At 61.1% G+C, this 12,075-nt stretch overlaps 2 protein-coding genes across 2 annotated transcripts; both read left to right on the top strand.

The window, feature by feature from the left end:
* Nucleotides 1-3,131: 3,131 nt before the first annotated feature.
* FOXC2 (forkhead box C2) lies at nucleotides 3,132-4,623 on the top strand. The gene is given in 2 exon segments (XM_075433884.1): nucleotides 3,132-3,929; nucleotides 3,931-4,623. Coding segments are annotated over 2 exon segments (1,491 nt in total).
* A 6,279-nt stretch (nucleotides 4,624-10,902) lies between these two features.
* On the top strand, nucleotides 10,903-11,817 carry FOXL1 (forkhead box L1). The gene has a single exon (XM_075434181.1). The coding sequence runs from the start codon at nucleotides 10,903-10,905 to the stop codon at nucleotides 11,815-11,817; it is 915 nt and encodes a 304-aa protein (XP_075290296.1).
* Nucleotides 11,818-12,075: the final 258 nt, after the last annotated feature.

The following is a 12,075-nucleotide window of genomic DNA, read 5'->3' as shown; positions in this document are numbered from 1 at the left end:
TGTCCGCTGGGGGGCAGCACACGCCGCCCGGAGCCCCGGGGCGGGCAGGTGAGCGCTGCCCCCGGCCCCGGCCGCTCCGGGACCCCCGCACCAGGACCCCCGCACTGGGCCCCGCCGCCCCCAGGCCCCGCCGCCCCCAGCCCCCGCCCGCCCGGCGGCCCGGGAAGCCGGGGTGGGGAAGGCCCCTGGGGAGGGGAAGCGTTCAGGTTGTCGCTCCCGGGCGCTCGCCAAAGGCGAACGAAAGCCGCGGAGGGCAAACCGCCGCCTCCCCGCCGGGGGCTGTCCGGTTAAACCGGGCAAACGCCAGTCCCGGAGTCCCGCGGGGGGGGGGGGGGGGGGGAGAGGGAAACCCGCCGTGCCCGAGCCTTCCCCCGCACCCCTTGCTCTCTCGCGTGAGCGCACCCCTCTCTTCGCGCTCCCCCGTTGGGAAGCTGCCTATTTTTCGTAATGATTATTTCTATTTTTTTTTCCCCCCCGTTCCTGCAATTTGAAGTTTGGGCTTTCCCGCGCCCGTCGGTTTAGTCCCGGTGAAGTTCTCGGCTGCAGCAAGCAAAGACCTGTTGCTGCCCCTCGGTTTTCTGTCGAAATTCACCTCGGCAAAGCTTTCAGCCGAGGAGAGGCGAGGTTCGGCCGAGGTTGTTTCTCGAGAGCGTAGCAGGCTGCCCTCTGGCAAGGGACAGCGCTCGGACGCCGCGGGGGGGGCTCTGGTCAAGCACTCGCCTGGAAAAATCCCTGCCTTTTGGAAAGTTATCTGTTGGAGAAATCCTGTGTGCCCGCGTACGCTAAGAAAACGCCCTCGTTTTTATATGAGAAATACGATTTATTTGAAAACCGAAGGCAAAAATGTGAAGTCGTTCTCAAATTGTTCCGGGGGAGGGGGGATAAAAAATAAGTTTTCTCGATGGTCTTACATTTACATGAAAAATATCAGCAGTCCTCGCAGAATTCACTCTTTGTTTTCGTTAAAAATCCCCCGGACGTTTGCTCGGTTGATGAAACCCTCCCAGAACATTTACATTTATTTCCATCAAAATTAAATAACAATTTCGAAGCGTCCGGCGAAACTTTCCGATCAATTTTTCCACCGCAGACACGGTTTAACCATATCTCCTTGTAGACGAGCTGCCTCCTATTTTTTATTTATTTCCCTTTTCCCCACCGGCTATCGCATAAAATCTTTTCCGCTCTTATTAAGAAAACCCTCCGGTAATTAACAGCATCGCCGGGTTCCCACGGCCGGGGCCGGCTGCGGGCTCGTCCCCACCGCCCCGGCCGGGAGCGGGGAAGGGACCCTGCGTGCCAGCCGCAGCGACAATCACGGGCTGGCTTTGGGGAGGAAAGCAAAAAAAATAAAGTAAAAAACCCCCTTTGTTTAAAGCCTCACGAAGCCACAGAAATTGCAAGGAGGGAAAGGCGGAATTACAGGGTGAGAAACCGACAGAAACCGGAGCGGGAGCAGCCGGGCTCGGGACGGGCGGCGGGAGGGAGCCCTGTGAGGTGACAGCTCTCGCTTTTCAGCCTTAGCTCCGTCTCCCCGGGCTCCAATCGATTGTAATTTATTTTATTTATTTTATTTTATTTTATTTTCGGAGCGGGGAGGGGAGAACTCGCAGCTTCCCCCGTTCGCTCCCCGGCCGGGCAGAGCCGCGCGTCCCGCGGGTGGGACGGGGCGGCCCGACCCCGCGCAGTGTCCCCGGACACCCGGGGCTGCGCTCGGTCGCCGTCCGTCCCTAATTGTCCCGCTCTGATTGCCGCTAATGAGATCATTAGAGAAAGGGCAGAGGGGCGGATTTCACACGCGCGAGGAAACCCGCCTCGGCGGCCCGAACGAAAAAAAATAAAGCCACTTAACGCGCTCGCTGTTTTGCCTTTTAAATAATAATAATAATAATAATAATAATAATAATAATAATAATAACCACAGTAATAATTATAATAGTAATAGTAACAATAATAATAGTAATAATAATAATAACAGTAATAATAGTAATAACAACAATAACGGTGATGCAGCCCGCCGGACGTCCCCCAGCGCGGCACAGGAAGCGTTCAGCCCCCGGGGGGGTCCGAGGGGCCGCTCGGTGCCGGGCGAGGGAGGCGCGGGGGGGGGGGGACACCCGGTGGCCGCTCCCGGCGCCGGGCGGGGAGCCGCGGGCTGTTCCGCTTAAAATAGATATATCGAGAAAAGGGGGGGGGGAGCGACCTGCCCGGCTGTGTCGGCGACACGGGGACGAGCGCGGTGTCGCGACTCCCGCCGCTCCTGGGGACCGAGCCGGCTCCCGACAGCGCGCAGCACCTCGCCTTTGGGCGCGGCGCGAGGGAAGGCGCCGCGGGGGGGCCGAGCCCCCGGGCACCGCCGCTCTTTTGGGGCCAAAAAGTTAAAAGTTATGGGGGGGGGGGGTAAGCGCGAGGAGTTTTTCACGCGCGTGTGTAACTTCAGAGTGAGGCGAGGCGCGGGCGGGCGCGCGCGTGGCGTGTGCCCGCGCGTGACGCCGGCCGGCCGCCACCGCGTCCCACCGCCTCTCGCTCCCATTGGCTGCGGCGGCGGGGGCGCGCTCCGCCATTGGCGGGAGGCGGCCGGGGGGGGCGGGGCCGGCGGGGAGTAAAAGCGCGCGGGCGGCGGCGGGGCGAGTTTTGAAGCTGCGCGGCGCGGCCGAGGCGCTCGGGAAGGCTCCGGCCCCCCGCACCCCCGCGCCGGGAGCCGCCGGGGCCCCGCAGGACTTCGGGCGCCCGTTGTGGCCGCGGGGGCTTTCCGCGGGGCTGCTTTCCGTTCTTTTTACTTTTTCTTTTTTCTTTTTTTTTTCCCTGTTATTCCCTTTTCCTGCGGGATCGGGGCCCACCTCCCCCCCCCCGCGCCCCCCGCCCCGCTCCCCGGCAGCGCCCGCCATAGGTGTGTACGCAAGAATCACAGCCCTGAGGAGGGGGGGAGAGGCCGCCGGAGACCACCCTGCCCGGGGCGACCCGGAGGATGCTGCCGCCGTGCCGCTGCTAGAGGAGACGCGGAGATCTCGCTCGTCTCCGGGACGCTCTCTCCCGCTCTCTCCCCTCTTCCTCCTCCGCAGAGGGGTCCCAGACGGGGCCCTGCCACCCTCCTCCTCCTCCGCTCCCCGGCCGCGGGAAGCCCCTTCTCCATGATGCAGGCTCGCTACTCCGTCTCGGACCCCAACGCTTTGGGAGTGGTGCCGTACCTGAGCGAGCAGAACTACTACCGGACGGCGGGGACGTACGGCGGCATGGGCAGCCCCATGAGCGTCTACCCGGGCCACGCCGAGCAGTACGCGGCGGGCATGGGCCGCTCCTACGGACCCTACCACCCCCACCAGCCCGCCGCCCCCAAGGACCTGGTGAAGCCCCCGTACAGCTACATCGCCCTCATCACCATGGCCATCCAAAACGCCCCCGACAAGAAGATCACGCTCAATGGGATTTACCAGTTCATCATGGACCGCTTCCCTTTCTACCGCGAGAACAAGCAGGGCTGGCAGAACAGCATCCGCCACAACCTCTCCCTCAACGAGTGCTTCGTCAAGGTGCCCCGCGACGACAAGAAGCCCGGCAAGGGCAGCTACTGGACCCTGGACCCCGACTCCTACAACATGTTCGAGAACGGCAGCTTCCTCCGCCGCCGGAGACGCTTCAAGAAGAAGGACGTCTCCAAGGAGAAGGAGGAGGCCCGGGAGCGGCTGCTGAAGGAGCAGCCCAAGCCCCCCGGGCTGCCCGGCGCCGACCTCCCCAAGGAAGCCTCCTCCTCCTCTTCCTCTTCCTCCGCCTCGGCGCCGGCCTCCGAGAAGAAGGTGGTGATCAAGAGCGAGACGGCGTCCCCCGAGCTGCCGGTCATCACCAAGGTGGAGACGCTGAGCCCGGCCGGCGGCGGGGCCCTGCGGGAGAGCCCCCGCAGCTCCTGCTCGCCGCCCCCCCCCCCCCGCCGTCGCTGCGTCCCCCGAGGGCTCTCTGCCCGACCACCACCACCCCGCCGGCAACGGGCTGCCGGGTTTCAGCGTGGAGAGCATCATCACCCTGCGGACTTCCCCCGGGGGGGACCTCAGCCCGGTGAGTGCCGCCTCGGGCAGGACGGGAGCCGGGATGCCGCTGGGCTACCCGTCGGGGCAGCCGTCGGGCTACGGCGCGGCGTGCAGCCAGGCCCTGGACACTAGTGGGAGCTACCACTGCAGCGTGAGGGCCATGAGCCTCTACAGCGGCGAGAGGCCGGGCCACATGTGCGTCCCCCCCGCGGCGCTGGAGGAGGGCCTGGCCGAGCACCCCGCCGGAGCCGCGTCGCCCCTCGGCGCCCTGAGCCTGCCGTCGGGGCAGGAGGCCGCGCTGGGGGCCGGGCACCCCCACGGCGGCGGCGGGGGAGCTGCGGGGGGGGGGCAGCCCGCCGCCTCCTGGTACCTCAACCACGGGGCCGAGCTGAGCCACCTGCCCGGGCACGCCTTCGGCTCCCAGCAGCAGACTTTCCCCAGCGTGCGGGAGATGTTCGCCTCGCACCGGCTGGGCGTGGAGGGCTCCTCGCTCGGCGACCACCAGGTGAGCAGCAGCTCCGCCTGCCAGCTCCCCTACAGGGCCGCTCCCTCCCTCTACCGCCACGCCGCCCCCTACTCCTACGACTGCACTAAGTACTGAGTAGCCGCGACCCCCGCTCCAGCCCCCCTTCCCCGGGCCAGCCGCAAAAAAAAAAAAAAATTAATAATAATGATCATTAAAAAAAAAAAGATGAGGAGAAATAAAACCACACCAAACGCTTCAGAAGAAGGAAAAAAAAAAAAATCTGACAGCTTCCCCGCGGACCCGGGGGGCCACAGAGTTGCAGATCCCAAGCCCCGTTTCGGGCCTCCTTAAATTCCAGGCAAGTAAATTCTACTTGAACAGGGGGATCGCTCCAAAAAAAAAAAAAAAAAAAAAAAAAAAAAAAAAGGAAAAAGGAATAATTCTATATATATGTCTATCTAAAAGTGGCAAATTTTATATGCTAAACTATAGGGGGTCTCAGAAAAAATAAGTTATGGACCAATATCACAACGACCATTTATACGTTTTTAAAGGAAAAAAAATATATAAATATATATATAAAAATATATGTCCTGGGTATTTTTGAAGTTCTCTGTTGTGCTGTAAAAAAATGTGTGGATTTCTAATCAGGCTGATTTTCAGAGCCATTAATATAATATTTAAAGTTGAGTTCACTGGATTATTTTTGTCTCGCCCAACGATTCCTAACTTCCAAATTAACGACAAGTGAGTTCTGCTTCTGTGTACGATTATGCAGCAGAGTTTCTTTCGTTTTAGAGCTGTTCTTTTCGCAAGACGAGGAAATAATTTATTTTTTGCTGGTGGATTTTTTTTGAAAGAAAAAAAAGACAAAGTATCTGATACTTTTTTATTATTATTTACGACGTGTGATGTTTTGTATAATAGATTTCACTCTGACGATTCCTAAGGACTATTTGCTTTTAACCTGCTTCAAAGTTCGTTTGTCTTATGTGGTCCTAACTCTTGTACTTACTTTAAAATAAATCCATGCTGTTTTTTTCTGCTCCAAGTCTGGCGCTTCTCTGTGTATGTATATCTGTGGGTTTTGCAGGTTTTTTTCTTTCTCCCTTCACCTTTCCTTCATGCGGAAAACCGGTCGTTTTTAAAACAAAGTCGTTTTCCTGGAGCCTAGAGGTTTATTGTTAGGGTTTGAGGAAGGGTTCAGCTCACGTCGGAGAGCCGGTAACTACACAGCCGCGGGGGGGGAAACGAGCAGGCACAGCGGGGGCCGAGCACCCTCAATCCCACATCCTTGTCCAGCTTGAAATTTGGGGAAATTTCTCAAGCTTTGGACGGGAAAAGAAAGGAGCCGCGGGGAGGAGGATTTCTGCTTCCCTTGCCCCGTCCCGCAGGCCCTGTGCGGTGCTGCGGGTGTCCCAGCGCCCGAGGCCGGCTCTTTCCTCGAAAGAAAACAAACAAAATCGCTCTTTAAAAAAACAACACCACCACCAACAAAAACAACAACAACAACAAAACCCAAAACAAAAAAACCGAAGCCCGAATCGCTACGAGCGGGTGACGAGCGATTGTTTAAACCCGGACTCACGGCGGAGTCTGAACGCAGGCGGAAAGCTCATTTCACAACCATCTGAAGCTTTCAAATCCCTCCCGTGGGAAGATCTGGCTGATTTTAACCTTCTCTGTGCCTAGTTCAGCTCCTGCTCCGATGCCGGGCCCTGGCAGACGCTCTGCTTTCTCCCCAGGTCAGCCTTAACCTGTCACCGCAGCCCTAACCAAGCGCGGGGGAGCAGCGGTGCTGAACGCGTGGAAATGCCCGTGAAGCCCGAGGCAGGCTTCGGGGGGGCTCCTCGGGACTTCTCCATCCCCCCTCCACCTCCCGCAGCCCCCCAGTACCCCTCGTAGCCCTGGCTGGGTTAGGGAGCGGTTATACCCGCGGCAGGCTGTGAAAATCGATTATATAAATTGGTTTTGATCGGGTAAATTTCGCATGCGCTAGAAAGCTGGCAAAAAAAGCACTGAAGCTCTTTATTTAAATGAGGAAAAAAAAGTCCAAGACTCACTTGATCTGTATTTTAATGAACGTTCTTGTAAAACTCTTGCGTTTTTTCCTTTCTCTCAGAGAGGTTTAGGGGATTTTTTCCTTTTTTTTTTTTTTTTTAAAAATGCAACAAAATCCAAAGCATTATTTTAAAGAGAGAAATACACAGGGTAAAGGGTGAAAGAAAGAAAAAAAGGTAAAAAAATAATAAACTACCAAAAAAAATAAAGCGGGGAAGAAATCCCCCGCGGCGCAGCCCCCTTCCCGGGTGTTTCCTCCCCGCGTGGAGCCCGATGTCAGGGGAGCGCCGGGCGGGTGGGTGGGTGGGTGCCCGCCCTCCCGGAGACGGCTGAAGCCTTCTGTGGGCTTTCCCACACGCGTCGAGACCCCCCGGGCAGCCGGTACTCCGCCACCTCCCCACGCCGGCCAAGGGCGCCGGGCGCACGGGGACCCTTCCCCTCGACGGCGGGCGGGGGCTGGAGGCTGAGACCGCCGTCGCTTTGCTGCGCCCCCGTCCTGGGGGGGGGGTCGGACCCCATCTGCCCCTCTCGGTCCAGCCGCAGACGCTCCCCCTCTCCCGTCTTTCCGATGGGAGCTTTTTCGGGTGGGCTGATTTCGCAGGCGAGGTGAGAGTAAAGTGGGGGCGCAGGGACCTTTTCGGGGCTCTGTTTAAAAGCTGAGACAGGGAGGTCGATAACGCGCCAGGCGTCTGTCGCGACAGGTGACTTCAGCCCGGCCGAAGGCTGAAGGAAGGGAGGGAGGAAGGGGGAAGGCCCGAGGGAGCTGCTGCAGACAGCGGCGGCCGGATCGGGCCCCGCAGGCCCTCAAAGCTGAAGGATCAGCATCAACCCCCCCACCCCCAGCAGATCAGGAGGGCCAAGCTCTGCCCCGGGGGAAGGCCTGGAGCTGCCGCACGGCCGGTTGCACCGGGCCGGGGCCCAGCGCCGTTCCGGGCAGTGGGTGAGGACGGAGAATGGGTTCTTATCGATTTCATTTTTATTTTCCTTGCTGCGCTGCCATTAACCTGCGGGTTCACAAACCTGCCGGAAAGCCCAGACAGCTCCGGGTTTCGGGGGCGGAAGGGACAGCGGTTTTCCAGCTCGTTCCCGCCGGGAAGGTTCCTGCGGTGGGTGTCCCCGTGCACGACCAAGGGAGCGTTTCCCTGGTGCTGCAGGACCCGGGCAAAACAGCGTCCCTTTAGGAAGCCCCCCAGGCCTCTGCACAGCCCGGGCGCGGAGCTGTCTGGTCCGCCCCAGGCTGTCCCACCTCCCCCAAGGCTCGGCAGCGCGTCGTGGGAAGGCGCCGGACAGGTTTTTGGGGACGGCCGCTAGCTCTGCTGTCACTTTGGAGCGGGCTTTGCAGAAAAGTCCGTAGCAGGCGCTGAAAGACCCGGAGAGAAAGAAACCAGCCCCCAACCCCGGGTCAACAGTGAGCGGCCTCGCAACTGTACAGCACCGTGCACCGCGACGGGTGGGCAGCCCGCGCCGGGACCCTCCGTGTCCGAGAGAGCCCGGGCGGGGTGCGACAGGAGTGGGGAGCACTGATTTACCCCCCTGCTCCTCCCGGGCCGGGGTGCGGCAGGAGTGGGGAGCACTGATTTACCCCCTGCTCCCCGCTGGTCGGGATGCGGCAGGAGTGGGGAGCACTGATTTACACACTGGTCCCCGCTGGTCGGGATGCGGCAGGAGTGGGGAGCACTGATTTAGACCCTGCTCCCCCCGGGGCCCCGGGCGGGCGCGCTCCTCGCTGCTGCTTTAAGCGGGGCTTGTCAGCTGGAGAGAAGGGGAAACGCGTCCAGGAGCGCCTCTGCCGCCAGCTCCGCGCGTTTTTTTTCTCGGTTCAGGCGAAGAGAGACGATCACGACAACACCAAAGCCCCTCTCCGTCGCGCCGTTCGATTCCCCGCCCCGCCGCCCCCCCCCCCCCCCCCCCCCATTCCCGCAGCCGTCGGAGCCTCCCGCAGGGCTGCTCCCGGGCGGGTAACGCGGCGAGCTCCAGCGATGCCGCCGGCAGGAGAGGGACAGCAGGCTGGGAAGCTGGGAAGAAGGAGCAGAGAGAAAAGCCACATCCCCGCCTCCAAGGATTTCCTACCTCGAGGAGGGGAAAAACAAGGAGGAAGGAAGAATTTTCTTGGGGGAGGGAGCTCGGGGAGCGAGCGGCAGCCCGTGTGCCTGTCTCCTGCCGTACACGCGAGTATTTATTGTTTTAATAATCCGAGTTTGAAGTGTCCCAAGGAGCGGGGGACTACCCGAGGTGGGGAGAGGAGGGGGCTGGGGGGGAGACCCTCGGCCGCGGCAGCCTGCCCTGACGCTGCGTAGGGCGGGTGAGAGCAGCCGGGCTCTGCCCCATCCCTCCCCGGCGAGGATGCTACCGGGGGTGGGGGGCTGCTCCCCGAGAGTGCTGGTCCCCACCGTCGAGATGAGGGGAGCCTTCCCCCTCCCAAAACCCTTCTTCTGCCTCCTCTATTTTATTTATTTGGGGGTTTGTTGCATTTGTGGCACGCGTTACGGACGGGTCCTGCAGCTCCCGGGGACCGGCGAGCGTGTGCACAGGGATGCGGCGTTACCGGCAAGGGCGGTGTTACAGGGCTGGGTTTCCCTCCCACGCGTGGGGCCAGCCAGTGAGCAGGGAGACCCCCCCATCTCCCCCCCCCGCCCGAGAAGCCACCTCCCTCCGCGCCCCGGCCGTGTTTCCCAGGCTCGCATGGCGGCAGGCAGCCTCTCGGACTCCTCCGCGGCTCCACAGCCGTCGCGCAGTTTTTATCCCAGGAGTGAAGACCTTTCGGCCCATGGTTTGCTGGGGGAACGGCCGGACGGGAGCAGAAATGGGCGAGAAACCCCTCGGGTGAAGGGGAGCTTGCAGGGAGGTCCTGGGCGGGGGGAGGGGGGGGCATCCCCAGGGCCGGGCGGTGCCGGGGACACCCCGGAGCCCGGCTTTTACCTCTGCCCCCGCCAGGTTAAAGTCCCACCGCGGTCGCGGGAGCTGCACTGATGGGGTATTTCTCTATGAAGGAGGAAGGGATCTCCCCGACCCCCCAGGCCTCCTCTTCCCTCCCCCGGAGAACTGATGCTCAGCGGAACGGGGTCTCCCCGGGGTCCAACGCAGCTCTGAGCCGCTGGGAGCTGGGCAAACAGCCGACACCTCCAACTGCACCGGAATCCCTCGGGGCCTCGGACCAAGGCTGTTACGTCAGTAAATTAAAAAAAAAAAAAAAAAAAAATCCAACAACAGAAAACACAGCCCCAAACCTGGACGTTTATACAGAAAAAGAGCATCACAAATTCCTAATGTAAGCACCGGCCAGCTGTGTGCACTTGTAAAGTTGTTATAATCCCCCTCCCTGTTATAAACAGGAAAGTACATAATATAAAGCAACAGGCCCGCATTCACAAATACTGACCCTTCTCCCCGCGCCTGCCAAATTCCCCTTTTACGAAGCTCGCTGCAGCCCCCGGGCGTCTCCCCCCGCGCAGCCCTGCCCGCCCGGGGCTGGGCCCGGGGCTGGGCCCGGGGATCGCCCTCCGCCCGCTCCCGGGTGGCCCCGACGCTGGGGGGGGCGGAGGGGGACACACAGAGCCGGGTCCCCGGCCGGGGAGGTGCAGGCTGAGGCAGGGGACCCCCGCCACACCTGCCTCCCCCACTTCCTCCGGACTCCACACAGCTCTTTTCCCTTCCTCCCCGTTCCAGCGCTGCCTTCTCCTGTCATCCATGCCTTTTTCTTCTTTTCTTCCGAATTTTAAACAGTTTTTGGGGTTGTTTAATGCCCCATTTTTCCTGCGGGGATCCTTGCCCGCTCCTCCCCGCGCCGCAGCAGCGCACATCCCACTCTGCTGTGTGTGCTCACAGCGTCAAAGGGTGGACGTGATATTTCAAACATCAGATCAGTGAGTTTATATATTGGGTGCCCGGAAATTTTTCCAAATAAACACAGCTTGATTCGACTTGGGTGGGCAGACTTATCAACAGACTAATTCTATAAACAAATGAAGGAATAACCCGGAGACCATTGGCTGGTACCAGCAAGACACGTGGAAAGAGCTTGGAGTTTTGTAGCAATGAAATTTTAATTAATGTGGGTGGGCTGAGAACACAAACGACTGTTTATCAGAGACAATTTATTTTCCAGTGCTAAGTCAACATATAATAGCAAACTTACAACAATTATTTAACTTCCCCCCCCCCCTTTTTTTTTTTTTTTTTTTTTTTTTTAAGAGCTATGCAGCAGGGACAGAGGCAGAGCGAGCTCCTTCAGGCAGGGCTGGGATCTGAGCTCGCACAAATAGCTCCCCGGTGGACTCGTCCCAGGTTCCTGCCCTTCCCCGTCCCCGCGCTCGGCTCCGAGGGGGAAGACCCGGAGCTGAGAGCCCGCCGGCCATGAGCCACATCTACGGCAGCCACCTCTCCCCCCTGGGCAGCCCCTCCATGGTGTACCTCCCGGCCGCCCTGAGCTTCGCCCCCAGCCCTGCCATCTCCCGCCAGGACCCCCCGCAGAAACCCCCCTACAGCTACATCGCCCTCATCGCCATGGCCATCAAGGAAGCTCCGGAGCAGAAGGTGACCCTCAGCGGCATCTACCAGTTCATCATGGACCGCTTCCCCTTCTATCACGACAACAAGCAGGGCTGGCAGAACAGCATCCGCCACAACCTCTCCCTCAACGACTGCTTCGTCAAGGTGCCGCGGGAGAAGGGGAGGCCCGGCAAGGGCAGCTACTGGACCCTGGACCCCCGCTGCCTAGACATGTTCGAGAACGGCAACTACCGCCGGAGGAAGAGGAAGCCCAAAGCCCCGGGGCCGCCGGAGCCGAGGGGCGGTCCGGTCCCCGCCGACGCCGCGCAGCCGGGGCCGCCCGCCCGCCCCGACGAACCCAAGCGGGCCAAGGGGAGCGCGGCGGCGGATTCGGGCGACGAGGGGGTCCCCGGGGCCCCGCTTCCCCCCCCCGAGGGTCCGCCCCGTTGCGGGGGCTCCCCGGCCCCCGCAGCGCCCCGGCCGCCCCCCCCGCCCGCCGCCCCCCCGCACAAGAGCGGCCCGCGGGGCCGCAGCTTCAGCATCGAGAGCATCCTGGCGCAGGGGCTGCGGCAGCCGCCCCCCGGGGCAGCCCCCAGGGCGGCCCGGGACGGCCCGGCCGGCGGCCTCGGCGGGTCGCTGGCCGGCGGCGGCTTCGGGCCGGCGCTCCGCGCCTCCCTCACGCTCGACTCCCAGGTGCACGGGAGGCTTTACCACATCGGCATCCCCCTGCTCTCCTGCTTCCCCCTCCACCTCTCCGAGGCGGTATTTAATTTTCAGTAGTTGCCCCCTAATTATGCTCCCCCCCCACCTCCGGACGCTGCTCTGGGGGCGCGATGGGGGGGGGGGAGACTGGACTCAGACCTGGCCGAGAGGGTAAGGACCAAAAAAAACCCCAAATCCCAAGCGACGTTAAAGGTGACTCAGGATTTCAGGGCGTTCTCGAGGTGCGTCTTGCGCGGAGCTCTCTTCAGGGACCGCCTCCCCCCCGCCAGCTCGCCCTTCCCAGGTAACGCGGTTCGCTCTCCCCTGCGGGTGGTG

Source organism: Opisthocomus hoazin, chromosome 12 (assembly GCF_030867145.1).
Source record: "Opisthocomus hoazin isolate bOpiHoa1 chromosome 12, bOpiHoa1.hap1, whole genome shotgun sequence".
Taxonomy (NCBI): domain Eukaryota; kingdom Metazoa; phylum Chordata; class Aves; order Opisthocomiformes; family Opisthocomidae; genus Opisthocomus; species Opisthocomus hoazin.
The sequence above is the reverse complement of the archived record's forward strand: the minus strand, read 5'-3'. Positions and strand labels throughout refer to the sequence as shown.